General features: G+C 37.7%; 1 protein-coding gene across 1 annotated transcript; it reads right to left on the bottom strand.

Annotated features, from left to right (window-relative positions):
- Positions 1–309: 309 nt before the first annotated feature.
- LOC105770143 (E3 ubiquitin-protein ligase UPL2) lies at positions 310–16,081 on the bottom strand. The gene is made up of 17 exons (XM_012591218.2): positions 15,880–16,081; positions 15,584–15,707; positions 13,729–13,824; positions 13,445–13,651; positions 6,728–13,313; positions 5,498–6,591; positions 5,104–5,409; positions 4,820–5,024; positions 4,330–4,583; positions 3,948–4,243; positions 2,585–3,722; positions 2,355–2,501; positions 2,116–2,196; positions 1,800–2,025; positions 1,567–1,706; positions 964–1,070; positions 310–829 (listed from the first exon to the last, which is right to left on the bottom strand). Exons 2-17 carry the CDS (start codon positions 15,677–15,679, stop codon positions 727–729), a joined length of 11,082 nt encoding a protein of 3,693 aa, XP_012446672.1. The 5' UTR covers positions 15,680–15,707; positions 15,880–16,081; the 3' UTR covers positions 310–726.
- Positions 16,082–17,580: the final 1,499 nt, after the last annotated feature.

The following is a 17,580-nucleotide window of genomic DNA, read 5'->3' as shown; positions in this document are numbered from 1 at the left end:
TCAAATTTGAAGCAGTACGGGTAAAAACGAAGATAACGTTAGTTTATTCTCTCAACTTATCAAAGTCTGAAAATCAGTAACAACTGCCAGCCCGTAATCTTGTTCTACATCAATCAATCGAATCGCCAATCTACGATTATCCTTACTCTATTTAATTCTGTGACTATCGTTAATTTAATATTATACAAAATGAATCAAAATATTTAAAAATTAGGATAAAATTATCAAAAACCTTGAGTCATCTTATTAATGTAAAATGTAAAATTACTTGAACCCAATGCACACTGAATTGTTTCGACTTCAAATCACTTAGGGCACAACTTCCAAGATAAAATTTATTTTCAAGTTCGGTTTTTAATTCAAATACAGATCGGGTCAAATTCAAGTTTAGATCAATTGAGTTGGTTTTTCACATTTATACCAGAGCTAACAAAATCTACTAGTCTGGCGCGGCAGATATCACAATAGTCAATTTAAAACTGCCAGAGGGAAGGCAAAACCTGAAAGGCGAATATATCAAGGAAGATATGATGGCAAATTTAAAACTGCCAGAGTCATTCTAAATAGTCAATTTGCGACTGTACAGTAAGTATATAAACATGATGTATCACTTCAGAAGTCGGTTCCAAGTCCTCTTATACCCCCCATAACAAGATACCAATCCCGGTTCAGATGTGCATTTATATATCTTTATCTACACCATAACTCTGATTACCACTTTGAACCTTAACCAAATCCGAACCCTTCATTGGCTTCGTGAATTGCAAGCAGCAACCGCTCTTCTAGATGTTCCTTCGATGGATACTCGGGTAAATCCAATTGATTGAAACTGCATTATCACGAATAAATGCTTGTTAATAACAAGGACCTTAAAGGTCTAAGTAAAGGGAAGAATACCCAAGAAAGAAAGAAATCATGGAGAGGGGGGGAGAGAAATATGATAGAGATGACTGGACGAATTACCAGGTATGAGCAGAAGGCAAGTGATCAGGGCTGCCATATGCTTTGTGTATCTGGAACTTCTGTGAACCTGAAATTCCTTGAAGTGCACTAAAACCTTCTAAAGGCACCTGCGAAATTACGAAGACTGAATTAGAAACCCATTATGAAACAATAGTGTTCTTTTCAATGTTATAAGAACCGGTAATTTTACTGGTCAGACCACCAGTTCCCAGTTCAACCTGACCATTACAAAATAAAAATTTTCAATAAAAATAAAAGGAAAATTAATTAACACAAATAACATAAACATTCATTTTATAAATTATAACAAAATTAAATATTTAAACTAGCTTAAATCCAATGATTATCCAGTTCAACCGGTTTCGTACTGGTTCAATCCTCCTCCAGTTTTAGGGTACTGGTTTTACCACCGATTATTGTTTCAACCGGCCAATCCGATCCAATTTTGACAACCATGGTTATTTTATTAACTAAAATAGATCTCTGCTATATCTCTACATACTTGAAAGAAATAAACAGGTCATGATTTCAATATTTAAATCTCAATTCAAGCATTAAATAGTCAACCTTGAGGCTTAACTACAATTTCAGGTGTTGAATTACCTTTGAGGTACCAGTCACAAACTGTAGAAGCCGAGCTTTATCCTCCTTACTGAACCCTTGGACAACCTCCCAAAACCACTGTATAACAGGTGATGCAGCACTAAAACCAGAGTACTCGGTATTTGCCCTCATATCATCCACTAGGAGAGATATATCAAAATTCAGGTCAAATATGGAAGATGGTAGCAAAATAAAGAACTCTAACATTAACTTAATTGGTTTACAACACTTACTATCTATTTCTGGTAGACCACTTATCAGTAACTCCAGCTCCTTGTCATTAAAAATAGATATTAATTCCCTAGGAATTAATTCATTGAATCCTTCCAAAAATGCATTTATCTGAGGACGAATAGCAGTTGTCAAACGATGCTCAGCAATTAAATCAACGTACTGGTGTTTGTTCTCCTCAGTAACTTTAATGTTCCGACCACCAGGAATCAGTTCATAGTCAGTCACCTGTATCGTATTTGGTAAAAGCAGGATTCATCACTGAGAAAATGTTTTTGCACGAAGGGCTTCATGAAAATACCAATGAAAAATTAGTACCTGCGTCCTTTCATACAATATTAGCTTCTCCTCATCAGCATCAATGCTAAATGTAAGGTCGAGAACATCACTGATATCATTCTGAAAGTACAGACAAGGGAAAAAATAAGAAAAATAGAACACAAGATACCTTCTGATGAACAATGAAAGGTAGATGCCAGCAAACTAACAAACTCAATTGCTCGATGTCCATGTAAGATAAAAGGGAAAAAAATATGGAAATTTAACATATGGCAGACCTCAAGCATCCACTTCAGGTTTTTGAAGTAATCAGGATCAATTGCTTCAATGTCATGATAAGTAACTTTGGCCCCCAAGATATGCTTGTAGAAAGATCTAGTGAAGTGGACATCCAAGAGTTGCCCATCAAAAAGTGCTTTGCCAACCTGGAAAATTTCAGTTAGAAAGGAGTAAAAAGTGAAAGGAAAAAAAAGTGTCAATCCAATAGGAAACTAGAGAAGATACTAACAACTCGTCCAACAAATTTGAAGTATGAAAGATGTTCAGTTTGGTAGACTGAGTTGGGATTAGGCTGGAATGTTGACTCATTCCCCACTGTAGTGAAAAGCAATGCTCCTTTGTCAAATATAACTCTGGACAACAGCTGATACCATTCCCTCGTAAGCCCGCCAGCATCAATACCTTCCTCTCCTTGGAAGTGAACAGTCAACCTCCCCTTCAAATCTTGAGTTGATCGCAAACGTAGTTGGTTATAAGAATCCTCAAGTATGTAAGCTCTTCTAACCGATATTCTTAGAGGACTGTGATGATGATCATGTTGTTGATGCTTTATTTTGGACCTGAAGTGAGCACGTTTATTATCAAAATCGACAAAGCGGGGAACCTTCAGCATGAGTGAAAATGACTTCTCAAGGAGGCCAGGATTCTGGCGGATAAAAGCATTTAACAACTTCCTATGCTTCTCTGAGAACTTTACAAAGGCAACATGTTTTTCATCAAATTTTGAGACAGAAGAAGCATTTTTCTGCTGGCCGGCAGATGGGGTGCCGGCATCCTCAACATCAGAAAGCGCAGCCATGCCAAAATCATTAACAGAACCCGGTTGTGCAGGATGTAACTTCTCGCACATCACAAAGAAAGATTCTATATATGGTAAGATGTTCTGAGTGCCTGCAGGTAGGGGTGGTGTTAAACCAGATTGTCTTGATGTGGATGTGCTGGATGGAGCTAATAAATCTGGTGCAGAATCTGAATAGCTCTCTATTTTGCTTATGCAAATGCTCAACTCTATCCACAAAGGTTCCAAGGCTGTATTGATGTCCCACACCTGAGAAAGAGCAGAAGATCGCTCTGTTTCAGGAAGCAGATGCAGCTGCAGCTGCAGATCCTTCTCTTTCTCAGTTATTGAGGTCACAAGAGAACTTAGTGCCTGTAAAACCCTTAAAATGGCAGCTCCATCAGAAGAAGTTGTGCTTAGTAGAGATTTCACAGCTTCACCGAACAATTTTAACTCATCCATGGCAGATCTAATCAAATTTTGTACAGCATCTGCCAGCTCAGAAATAAAAAGATGACAATGGCTTGGAGCAATAGCAACCAACTTTTTCATTACCTCTGCCACCAGACTATATGCATTATCTGACAAACTGGACAGGAAACATAACATGAGCCCAAGCAAATGGAAAGAAGCACTGAATCATATTCAAGATAGAAAAATAAAGATAAAAATCATTTGATAGGAGGAGCAAGCTGCAAAATCCATTCTTTAGGGGGGCCGTTGGTTCAAGCCACAAGTTACACAACTTTTCTTCAAACGATACATAAGAGATACAGAGAAGAGACTTCTGAACAAGAAAGGACATATCACTTACCCTTCCCGTGCAAGCAAGGAACATAAAAGTCGGAGCTCCGTTCGTGGCAGATTGGCAAGTACACTCTGAGCATCACATTCATTACTTCCATCAGACGTTGATGCTGTGGAAGAGTCCACGGTCTTTAAGGGTGACTCAGAAACCTCAAGAGCATCATGATTCTCAGCATTGATGTCAGCATCAGACATTGAAATTTGCAAAGCAGGTTTTTGTTCAGTGGAAGATGCCTTCGATTTCTCAGATGAAAGAGGCTTTCTTTCCGCATGGTCAATGATGACATCCAGCAAGTTAAGCAACTGAAGCAAAATCATAAATGAGAAAATAATGAACACAACAATATAAAATTGCTTAATTTCTCGAGAATAGGGTCATAACTTATCACCTGCTCTAGATGCGCTATACTTCTCAAGTACAGGGGTTGATTGAGAAGGCTCAAAAGCAATACTATGGAAATGTATCCTTCCTGCTGCTCCTCATTCATCAAAGCCTTTCCACGTGTCTGATCACTATTTCTTAGCTCTTGTAGGGTAGGAGACGGCAATCTAAACTGGAGTAAGATCTTAGCAACATACGGATGATTTCGAGTCAAGTAAGTGAGAGTTTCAAGAACTCGCCTAGACACCAGAGGAGGAACTCCTGCAACGGGAAAAGGATAAGATAATAGAAATCACTCAGAACCCAAATACTAAGAAGTTAAATCATGAAAAAACCACAAAACTTCTCCAGATATTAAACTCATGAATAATATGTAAAAGAGCCACAAACAAAAAATAAAGTATCCAAAAGATGGAGAAAAATGAAAATGTTCTGATGGCATGCCGCATTGAATCACCAAGGGTCAAGAACTTGTGTTTATGCGCATAGTATCTCACCATCAAAATATTGAGGACGAGAATACATAACATTATTCTGGCAACCGTAAAGCCTGTATGGTGGTTCAATTGCATTTGGGTAACTGACAGGCTTTCTTGTATCAAGCGTCAGCATGTCCATCAAGATTTTAACTAATGCTGTTCTGGTTTCGTTATGAGCACATAAATTCAAAAGAAGCTTCTGCAATGAACCTTTATACAGTGGCTGCACGATAAACAATGTTCAGCGCGTAAATCAAAATAGAGGATAAATATCAAAAGAGAAAATTAACCGAAGAGAGCACCTGAACCATGCGAAGTAATCGAACCATTGCTTGAAGAGCTTCAGGGCCAATTAAAGGGGTACCTTCCGCTTCAATTAGCTTAGCAGAAACAGATCTGCGTGACACTATACTTCCCCCCATCCTGTCCAAGCTGGATCCAATACCTTCACCTCTCCTAGAAGATTCACCTCTGCGATTCCTAGGGTACATCCCAAACAAGTTACGGTTATGATAGCGATGTGCAAATCTCTCACGTAACATGTTTGCCTCCGCAACAAGGGCAGGGGTGAGATTAGCAAGAATAGCATCAGATGATGTTAATAGAACCTGAGGATAAAAAATAACATGATGAAAAATGTTTAGACATCTTTAACTTGCACTTAAAAATCAAACCACATTATAACAAAAACCATACCTCTTCTCGTAAATCAGAAGGAAACGTGGCAATTATTGAGACCGTGTCCATTTCAACTGGTTGACCTTCAAGTTCTTGAGATTGATGAAGCCTTTGAGCTTGCTGTTGTGCAAGGACTTCAGCTCGGATGTCTGGGGGAAGAGCAGCAAGAAATTCTGGATCGATATCCCCAGAATTCTGTTCTTCAGCATTTGAAGGCTGAGCCACTGGACCCTGCTGAGCGGAAAGAACTTCAGTACGCAACTCCTCTGGGAGAGCATCTAAAAATGCAGGATCAATTGATCCAGAACCACCATCACTATTCATCTGCTGCTCAGCAGTGGTGCTATCTTGCTCTGCTTCTCGACTAGAATTCTCTGAAACCTCAGTAACACTATGAAGAGGTACATCTCTCCCACCAACAGCTGTTGAATTCCCAAAAGCCACATTTGTTCTTCTTGCACGTGCAGCCTGTGGATCAGATATTCTGTCTGAAGAACCTTGCCTTTCTCCACCATCATCAAGGCCATCTGCACTTCCAATTTCAACATCTAGGCTTCGAAGGCTTTCCCCTAAAGTGGCCCCACTACCACTACTTTCTTGGCTCACTGCTTCAATAACACGAACAGCTGCATCATTCTGCTCAAATTGCATTTCAACAGATTGTTGATGTATGTTTGATGCATCTGTTCCTTGCAGAGAATCAGTAACTGCAGGTCTCCCATCAGCATTGAGAGAGCTATCAGTTGCTGCAGAAGATGGAAGCACATTAGCATTTTCATTATTTCCACTGTTTACTACTGGAATCTCGGGTGTTGCACCAGGCCCTGATCCCTGTAACTGGCTACCTTCACCATGGGTCTGAGGTTCCACGGTTGATGTGTTGTGATCAGAAGATTTCTCAGGGACAGGTCGCCTGAGTTGGGAAACAAGCAGCTCTTCAAGGCCTTGTGGTACCGTAGCTGTACTAGACCCACTGCTTTGCTGGCTCTCATCAACCCACAAGTTCAAACGATGGCTATGACGCCCATTCCTCAAAGACCGGAAAATAGTATCCAACCGTGATGATGTGCTGTTTGAGTTTCTATTTGAAATAATCATATCACGGGCATTTTCTGGAGAGGACCAAAATAGAGAGAGGGGTGGAGGGTTGTTAAAAATAGAGATGCATATAGAACTACAATCTTAGTAAGCATTAAGTTGTAAATTACAAAAAGTATACATATTATTAAAAATACAGAAAAGAAAAACCTGACAGCCTTGTAGATGCTGAGTGCAGTGATGAAGGTCCCACTAAAAGAGGATGAGTTGAAGGCCCTGAATTCTCTCCACTGCGCCCCAGGGGACTGTAAATGGATGTGGTACGTTCATGACGTCTAGAACCAAAAACTTCAACTGGCATTACATGAAGAGCTTCACTGGCAAAGCTGTGGTCTCTGCCTAAGACTTCAATCTGGTCAAACACATCCATTCCATTGATACCCTCCTCTAACCTTAGAATAACTCCACCCTCATCATCACCATCATCCTCATCATCTTCCTCCAATACTTCATCATCAAACTCATCATCATCTATCTCATGATCATCTTGATCTGTGTCAGGATGAGACAGGTGATGTACATCATCTTCCTCCAAATCATTATGGTCCTCATCTTCGTCATCGTCATCTTCATCCACTTCATCCCCCTCATCTCCCGACATCTCCTCATCTTCATCATCACCAAGGTTTTCTTGCTCATGGGGCTGAATTTCAAAATGAATCCCCAGATTGTCTACACCATTTCCAAGACCCCTTCCATCCTCAGAAGTTTCTTGCATGTAATCATCCTCAGTAGCACGAGCAAAACCTCCATCAATATCCTGGTCATGTTCCATATCATCTGTAACAGCTTCAGACCCACCATAATTTTGGACAGTGTTGAAAGATTCAATGTGGTCAGCTGCAACTGCATCACGGTTGGACTGAGATACCATTTCCATGGACTGTGATGCATCAACAATATTATCTGCTCCCCCAGACTGATTCTGGTCAGCAGGTTTGACAGAATTCTCACCTTTGATAGCAGAAGAATCAGCAGAATGAACATGCTCCTTGGTTACAAGTTCCAAAGCTTTTATTAGCCCTGTTACAAATTTAGGTGACTCAGAATTATCCAAATCCAGCACTTCAAGCATGCGTGTTAGTGATGCAACCAAACCAACATCTATAAAAGTGGCAGAAGCTTCTGCTGAGATGCATGAACCAGTTGGTGTACGAGCAACTAGTATATCATTCAGCAAATCAATAAAAGTCTGCATATCACTGCTTGGAGGTTTGAAACCTTCGCAGGAATCAACAAAGTCATTGAAAATACAATTAATCTCTGTAAATACTCTCTTCCTGGCCTCTGCTGAACGCACACAAGATGCAACCAGAAATTGACTAGCCCTGGTTGCAAGTTTATGCCTCCAGTCACCATCAATTTTCCTTTCCTTCTTTGAATTCCGGGAATATGGAATAAAACTGTGAAGAAAATGGTGAAATATTCCACAAGTGGATAAACCAGTTGACATCCTTTGATGAGGGAGCCTGCAGCTACTAATTTCAGCATCTCTGCGGAGGAGCACATTCACAGATGATGCATACATTAACAGAATCTCTGACAAAAGTTTCAAGATGAAGACCATCTTTGCAAGTGATGCAGAAGCATCTTGACCAGAAGCTTCATTCTCCTCAGACACAGTTGCAATGGCTTTTCCTTTACCCTTGCTAGCAGTAACATCAATTTCCATATCAGTTGATGTTGGTGCATCAACAGGCACCTCTGTTTTGACATCATCTGTCAATGGAGGCACAAATGCACTAACTGAATCCAAAAGAAGCTCGATCACAATTACAAAGCTTTGAGGATATTTTCTATGCATTTTAACAGACTTGGAATTCAAATCATTAAATCTTCCAGGCCCATTCCCTGGACCTGCTGAGTTCACATTGCAGAGATTACCCTTTCCATCACTTTGAGGTGTTTTATCTTTGTCCGATGCTTTCTCCTTATCTTTTTCTTTCTCCTTGAATTTATCTTTGTCACGGTCTTTAATCAAAACAATATAAGGTCTGTCACCAACCATCTCAACTTGGCAGACAGACTTAACAGACTGCATAAATATAACCGGATCACGTAAAATGACAGAACTTAGGTTGACAAGGAAATTACGTGGACTGACCCTTCCATTAGAATGCCGGTTAGCCATAGCCGAAAGACTATGCTTTATTTCAGCTTCCATTGCCTGCTGCAAGGTTTGAGGATCTTCAAGGACATGATGGATAATGGTAGCAGCAACATTATCAAACCCAGGAAAAAGACTACTTGTCGGCAACAAAAGAAGTGAACTTACACCCCCACCATCAAGAAAATGAACAGCAATAGAATGGGTTCTAGTTAGAGTAGAACATAGCTGTAGAACAGCATGCATTGTTTCAGATGGAAACTGGTTTCTTATACAACTACAAGCAATCTCTATCAGTCTCTTCTGCTCATGAATATCAATATGTCTTGCAGATCCAAATGAGCAATGCAACTTACTTTTCTTATCTTCATCAATACTAACAGATGTCTGCTGACAACTAACATTGTCCCCTTTCAATTGCTCAACAATTTCAGTATTCAATTTTTGATCCACCTGAAGTAGCCTATCAAGAGCAAGGAAAGCAGTTGTTACCCACTTTGGAGCTTGACGCTTCTCCTTGTCCGCTGAACCAGTGTCCCATTCAAAAAGTAAATCGGTCACAAGTTTTACCAGTCCAGTCTTTGAGGCGATTTCCCGTGTCTCCACATCCTCATAAAGGATTAAAGCAAGAACATGGAAAAGGGCAGAGAGCAGAGAATTGTTTCGGCCATCAGAAGCAGAACTAGAATCTCTCACTTGGTCAAGAAGGAAGGAAATCACACTGGACCTACATTGACCATCATTTTGGGAGCATATTAATACAAGGAGATCTCTAACTGGGAAAGCTAGAGGTTCCTTCATCTGAAGCAGCTTTGTACATGTTGACAACAATTCCTCAACAGGAGGAAGTTGGACCATCTCTTCTTCAAGTTCCTGGCTATTTTCATTTGTAACATCTACATTTGTGTCAGTTTCAGAGTTCCCAAGAGACATGGCAAGTGCACGAGCAAGTTCATCATCCTCCTGGGTTTCCTCTGGATGGGAGAATAACCACTCCATTGCTAACTCCACACTATTAGATCCAACTTGTCTCAGAGCTTCTTCTGCCCTAGACCTGGAAAATCCCATCTCAACAATTGTTGCTATAGCTGTTTCATTTGGAGGGGGCCCAGTAATACGAGCACTATTGCTGCTGATAACATCTTTCACTTCAACACCAGAGTAAATGTGCCTAATTATAGATATAACTGTGGTGATGAAATCGTAACTGCAATCAGTAAACTGTGGATGAGTCCATACTGGAAGCACTGCCTTGAGCACCATAGATTGAAGCACCTTTACAAAAGTTTCAGCATCCCTTGGGAATGGAACATCTCCATTTACAAGTGGTTGCACAAGCAGGTGTTTGGTGAATGGGGACAAAATAAAAGAAGATGCCACCAGGTGGGCCATAAGTTTGCCACAGCTAGCTAATGCACCATAAATCCATGCATGATCTCCATCTTCCTTTTCATCCTGCTTTACATTACCATCATCCATATCCATAGGAGATGCTGGAGCCCTATTAACAGCAAATAGTAATTGACTGGTAGCTTCAAAAGTTGTCAAAACTGATTGTACAACTCCACATCCATATAAGCAGTTTAACATAATAGCATTACAAGAATCAGGCCTGTCCTGGAGAACACTATCAATGAAATCAATAACCTTACCGAAGTAGCGACACTTTGTAGATATGGATGCTTCTGAACCAGAAGAATTTACATGACCTCCAAAGTTCATGTGACCCAATGCAATAGAGGAAAAACTGGAAGCAACAGATTTTGCTGCAGGGGATGCATTAACTGTATCATCCCGACGATGAGAAGGAAGTAACATCACTTTTCCCAACTCTTGAAATAAATGTGTAATGTGGAAGGAAAGTGACCTCATCATATCACAGCAAGATGTGTGGTATGACCTCTTCTTGTCATATTCCTTTTTGTTGGCCGTTCCAGAAGCATTTGGTGAAGTAGAATGACTGGCTCCAAACCGCATGTTTGAACCATCAATACCCAATCTCTGATGAAAGCCACCAGCTCGGCCAAGGTCACGGTAAAGGTTTACAAGATCAAAGAACTGGGATTCAATACTCCATCCTGGCGTCCTCCGCCTTAATAATGGATCAAGGAACCGTCTGAAGGAGTTCAACCTTTGCTCTTCAGTATCGCTTGCACTAGATTCCCGTTGCTGTGAATCAGGCTCAGCAGAACTAGCACTAGCACCATCATCATCTGCTTCAAGTTTGGCATCTTCAAGGAGAGCAATCTGCCATAAGATTTCTCGATGGACAGAACCAATGTCTTCCAGAACATCTTTGCTGCCACTTCCAAGTTCAGCAAGCAAAGCACTAACCCAACGATTATCTTTGGATGCAGCAAGAAATAGAAGGAACTCAACAAGGAAAAGGGGAGAAAAGACTCCATCATCAGGCATCAACTTAGGATCCAGTAAAAAGGACCCCGAAGCTGCAGCAAATCCACTCATAGCTTTCTTCAAATGTTCACCAAGAGAAGAACAAAAGGCACGAGCAAGAGGAGCAGAGTGATGCTGAGTGAACCCCTTAAAAACCATGGTGCTATGTAAAGCAATAGACATCCCCTCAGATGATTTTACAATACTGGGTCTCAAAAGAAGCTTCAGTAGAGCCTCAATTCCTGATTTCTCCACAAACAGACGACATGTTTCGGAATTCTCTGTAGTTCTATGAAGCAAAACCATCAGATGCAAAATGCACAATTGAAGAAACTGCTCATCACTGATTCCTTCATTTACAGAATCCACTGCACTAACCAGACAACACTGCTCTTCATTTCCTTTGTCTACGGAATCAGTTTCCATTGCAGTACTCTCAGGAACTTTTTCCACAGATGATGACCTAGAGAAACCACTACTGTCCCCAAAGGAATCAATTTTATTTACAATTTCAATAAGTATATCAACACCACTGCTCCTCAATGAAGATACATGGCGCAAAAGCTCTTCAACTGCATTTGCAAAAGGAACAATTGCCTCATTCATCACCAACACATACTTCTTGCTAGTAAAGATGTCAACAAGGAATCGCAATGCTGAAGTTTCTTTCACTGCTTCCAAGCCATTGGCATTAAGACATATGGCACCAAGGCCATTTGGAACACATGTTATAGCCTTTGAAGATGGAAGTACCCCAGATAACACTGAAGATAAAAAAGCATCTGGAAGACCCAAATCAAGCAGTGCAGGAAGACAAGTTGGGTCTTTATGGATAATTTCACTCATTACAGTCACAGCAGAGTAGTATATATCACCTCCAAATTTATCTGCATTCCCATATATGAGTGACAATGTACCAGGCAGTGAACTTTCATTTGGATTCTGCGGTCTAGTGGAGTTTGCAGGAGCATATGTAGCAGAACCAAGAGCCTTCAAAAGTACCTTTATAAGCCTCTTTTGGGAATGCAACAGGTCATCATTGTATCCAGAGTATTCACCATAGACCATTGAATTATCATTTCCACCAGAGATACCAGTAACCCTATGCACTTCTATTTGTAGCCTCTGAGCTAAAAGCTCCACCCCACCGAGTTCTCTAAGCAATGTTACAGCTGAACTACTGTAATCCATTAGCTTTTGTAGAGCTTTTACAGCTAAATAGACAAGATGCATATGACTCGGGTCAGAATCCTCCAAGAGAGGTAAAAAGGTTGGAACCATTCCTGACCCTCGAATATTACTCCCTGATGCAGATGATGATGTGATATGAAGCAGATAGAACTGAAGAAGGGCCTCAATAAAAGAGAGAGATGATGGATCACTAGAACCTTTGAGTGACAAAACTGCCTTCTGGAGCACATTCAGCAGGATCATCCGGTTCCCAGCAGTGAAACTAATACTAGATCCACTCAAAATTCGTGCTCGGTCATGAGATGCTGAATATGCAGCTAACTGAGCACCCAATGCAAGCATTGCAAGAGTTCTAATATTTCCTGGAATAGTTTCTTCTGACCGCACTATCCTGATTAACTCACTTGTATACTCCGGTTCATTTGCAAAAAAAGCTGTCAGCTCATCATTAGCATCATTAGACTTAACAAGGACAATAAATGCAAGAAGGCAAATCCTGCTGTACAGCCTGCATATCCTGGGCGACCGAAAGGCATGTGCATATCTAATTCTTGTTAGCAATGAAAATCGGAGCTCAGGTGGTACATTATACCGCTCAATGCATTGCTTCATTATTAACAGATCATCCTCCTTCCGCAAATGCAGATCTGGAATGTGTATGACTCTCAAAGTAGAACTTGAATTGCCAACGCTTTCTTCAGTGCTTTGAGTATTGAGCCCATGCAATTCAAAATAAAGACTAGAACCAATCCGGTGTTGAGACTTATCACCAACATTTTCATTTTCTATGTCGGACGGAAACAAGCTAAGCCCATCCTCCTGTGTTCTCTCATTTGCCAAAACACATGAATACAGGCCCAATCCCTCCTCCTTGCTCCCCCATCCCTGAGCAAGAGACAGCAGATAGCTGTTTACAGAGCCACATCCAATCAACTTACCAGTACCATGGACCTTGGAAGGATTTATTTTAACAAGTGCAAAAAGAGTCTCCAGTGTAGCTATAAGAATTTCAGGATCAGTGGATGAAAGTAGAAGCTTGAAATTCTGAAAGGAGAATGACAGAGTTGTATTATATAAAATAACATTGGAAGACATAGATAGAGGATCCCCATAAATTTACAAGTTTGCAAGTCACTGTAGTTAAAAGAACGATTTCCGACACCATGTCAACATACCTCCAAGCCATCAAATGAACTTTTGTTGTGGCAATTCTCCAAGATTATTTGCATTACTCGTAGAATTTGAAGAACTGCTTGCTTCGGAACTGGACTATCATCTTCTAGAATTTTATCTGACAGTAGAAGATCATTCCTACAAGACAAGTAAGTCTTGAAATATGTATCAAAATGAAGAAACAGTGGCCTCCAATGATGAAAATTCCCCTGAGTTAAAAGCAACAAGTCAGTGAGGAACTAAAAAAAAAGATGTATAAACAAGAGAAACAAATATATAAAATCACCTTACTGTACTCCCATCGAAAGCCTGAAAGAGGTATTGCTATATCCTGTAATGGACTCTGGATCACTTTATCAATGAATGCTTTAATTTGAGGAGGCTGCAAGCGACAGTACATATAAAATTTATTTCCCAAAAATAAAGAAAGAAAATAAGGCAGCTTTCTAAGCCATTCAGACAAGCTCATAGAAACCAGTATATATTCTATTTAACCAAGTTTAATAGCAACCATTATATAAAGCGCCATGCATACATATGTTCCCCAAATCATGTGCATATATAGTGTAGGGTCAATATTCCCTAAAGGACTGTAGGGGTATGAATGAGTAATAAAATAAATAATGCATGGAAAGGGGAGGGGTAATACCCTTACTTTCAAGCATAAAACTAAAGAGAAAGTTGAAGCTTTATGTGAAGTAAACCGATGGAAATACTTAATGTCAAGGAAACTCAAAAAATACCATTTACTCATTGCATAAAAAGCTTTTTATATCTTGACTAACTGGTGGTTCGTGATTATTCTTAACACACTGTTAACAATAAAATATCTGTTGCTTAATTGCCTTCTTATGAAATGCATTCGAATGTTTCACACGCAAAATGATAAAAGAAAATATATAATTCTTCTAACACTCATGTGGCAACAGAAAATGTATACCATCAAGAAGATAAGAAGCACTTCATCAAAGGTCTAAAGCATACCAAGCAAAAACCTTACTGAAATTGATTGTAAAATCTGATAATATCAATTAACATCTTCGAATAAAGAATGCATGCATATACATATCTATCAAATCCATTTTGATAGCACCTACATACACTTATAGTTCAATACCAGAATAAAAAGATATCAGAACAACAAATTACATTCAATCACAAACACCAGCACTAAACCACACAATAATAAAATATTATAAAAATTAAAGGTTGCCAAATAACTGGCATTCATCAATTTAAATTGTCTAAGAACTCTTAAAATTGGCTTAGAAAGCATTCAATGGAAGAAAACAAACTGTTCTCTCTAACCTCAAACAAATAAATCCATACATATATTGACAAAAACAATACTAAGAACAAGAAAGTAAGCTTAAAACCATGAAGAAGACTTCATGCCTAGGAAAAAATAATACAAAATTCACAATTTACTAACATAGTTTTTCCCAAAAAGAAAAAATATACATAGTGAAAAAAATCATCACATCATATGAAGACTGTCCGAGCAAAGTACATGCTAAAGTTTTCTAATTCAATATTAATTTCTTTTTTTTAAAATCACTTTTTTAAGATAAAATCACCACATCTTACTTAAAGTGAAAGATCTTCAATAGTAAATGTGCATCATCCTGTCAGCTCAACATTGTGCAATATTATAACCAACTCCAAACCATTGCACTAATTGTTAGAAAAATATTTGTAAATACTGAAGGCTTATTTCAAATAAGGGCCTCAAGAGTAGATGTGCATCATCCTGTTAGCTCAACTTTATGCTTTTACACATTTTGATAATAATTCATATTACAAAGATTTTGAAGTATTCGTGTTTTAGTTTTTTTCTCCTGTAATCATGTGAGTGTCTAATATTCTCGGGTCCGTGCAACAAAGGAGAAGCAATCAGTAGAATCGCATAATCAGCCAAACAGTCTATAACAACCAAAGGACCAAAACTTAACAGAGGAAACATGAAGAAACTAGCACAACACTAAAATGCTAAATCACTACGACAAAGGAGTAATAATTTAAAACCCTAATAGGTTCGCCAAACAGTGCTAGATTCTGATAAACCCTAATCAGAAAGCATTTTCTCCGGAAATTTTAAACAAGTAAAAATTCAAAACAAAATAACAATAATAATAACTTACCGGCTCAGAGTCGAGTTTGATAGAAGGACTGATGGTGGTTTCACCGGACAAAAGCTGGCGAAGCCTAGAAGGCAAAGTCGATCTTATATTCGCCATCTCACCTCTACTTCTCTACTTTCAATAACTACAAAGGAACACCCCGAAAAATAAATAAATAATAAAGCACAAAATCATACCCCTAAACTACGAAAATCAAAGATTGTTCCAGAATCCAAAATATTCAAAGCAGATCAGATATTAGGTTACGTAAAATATAGAAAAATTAACAGTCCAAAAGAGAGAGCGAGAGAGGAGACCTGAAAAAGGAGATGGAGAAGAGCGATGGATGCTTATACATCAATATTATAAAGCATGAAATTCAATAAAATTTGTTAGAGATTTTCGAAGATAACGATAAAAAAGAGCGAGAGAGAAAACCCCAAGAGCAAAAAAAGAGCGGAGAAATATAAGAGGGGCGGAGGCTTTGGGTGTTTTGATTTTGTGGGTGACTTTACATGGTGTTTGTTTAAGAAGAAAATGAAGGCCAAGGGATCAGAGAAAAAAGGAAAAATTTAGGGTCTCTGAGGGGTAAATTGAAAGGAAAGAAATAGTAAAAGGATTGGAATGTAAATATGTAAAAGTTTTAGTGAGATAGTAAAGCGAGCAGCTGACACACACAGTGCTTTGATGCTACAATGTGACAGAGGGGGCATTTTTGTAACAAAATTTTTGCTTTCTGACCCTTCTATTTTACTCTTTTTTATTTTGCATACTATTTTTTGTCTTTCTTTTCTTTCTACTCCCTCTTTGTTTTTCCTTTATGTCTTTTATTTTACAACAAATATTAATAAATTCTTTTCAACTGTATTAATAAATTATTAGTAAGTTTATCTTTTAGTCATTCAACTTTAAAAAATTATAAAATAGTCATTGAACTATTTAAAATTTTTCATTTAAGTCACTAAGATATTAAAATCACTATTTTATGTCATTATCTGCTCAAAATGTCTGCACCAATCAAAAGCTCTTACTGCTCTTTTCTCTTATGTAGTTCAATTATTTTCATGAAATAGCTTTGAACATCACAAATTTGCAAACCAAAATTCAAACAGTTTTCTTCTTCAATCTCCAACACTGGCCATCGGATCAACTTAGATCTAAATTATGTTCTACTCGTCGATGGGTATTGATCCATAATACATGAAACTTTAATTATGGTTCAAAAGTATACATAAATTTTGATTCAATTGTACACATTTAAATAAATTAACCTATCAAATTATTTTTATATTTGATAAATATAATTATTTGTGCATGCAATATATAAACATAATATGATGCTATATCAATAGTTGTGTTAATAATTTGTAAGAATTGGATAAAATCAAATTTTCAGTATATAAAATTACACAAAATCGAAATTCATATATAAAATTATATATTAAATCAAAATTAATGTATAATTTTCTTGCTAGTTATACTTATTAGTGTGAATTTCTTTTTTCTTTGCTTCACTCTTAAGTAATTTTTTAAGTAATTCTTTTATAGATACTTTTAAGTACCTTAATCTATTCCAAATTGTGTATTGATAATCTATAATGGAGTATAATATTATATATATAAAAGCATAAGCTTAAACAAACTTTTGAAGAAGTGAAAATATTTTTATTATTCATTATATTATTAAATTATATTAGAATAATAATTTATTAATATATTATTACTTATTATATGATAAAATTAAAAGTAATATTTTTAAAGATAAAAGTAAGTTTAATTGTTAATTTTCTAATATAATTGAGTAAATTAAAATAATAAAACCCTTATAAATAGATATTACATATATAATTAATTATTATATGATAATAACAAAATTAATTTATTTGTGCATTCAATTTTTATTTATATGTTTTTAAATAAATATGATAAATAACAAAATAGTGTTTTTATATAAAATATCAACTAATTTTAATTATCTTTCATTTTATTAATATTTTTCAGTATCTGTGTTACAATTA

Source organism: Gossypium raimondii, chromosome 5 (genome assembly GCF_025698545.1).
Source record: "Gossypium raimondii isolate GPD5lz chromosome 5, ASM2569854v1, whole genome shotgun sequence".
In the NCBI taxonomy this organism is placed as follows: domain Eukaryota; kingdom Viridiplantae; phylum Streptophyta; class Magnoliopsida; order Malvales; family Malvaceae; genus Gossypium; species Gossypium raimondii.
Note: the sequence above shows the minus strand (reverse complement) of the source record. Positions and strands in the feature narration are given on the sequence as shown.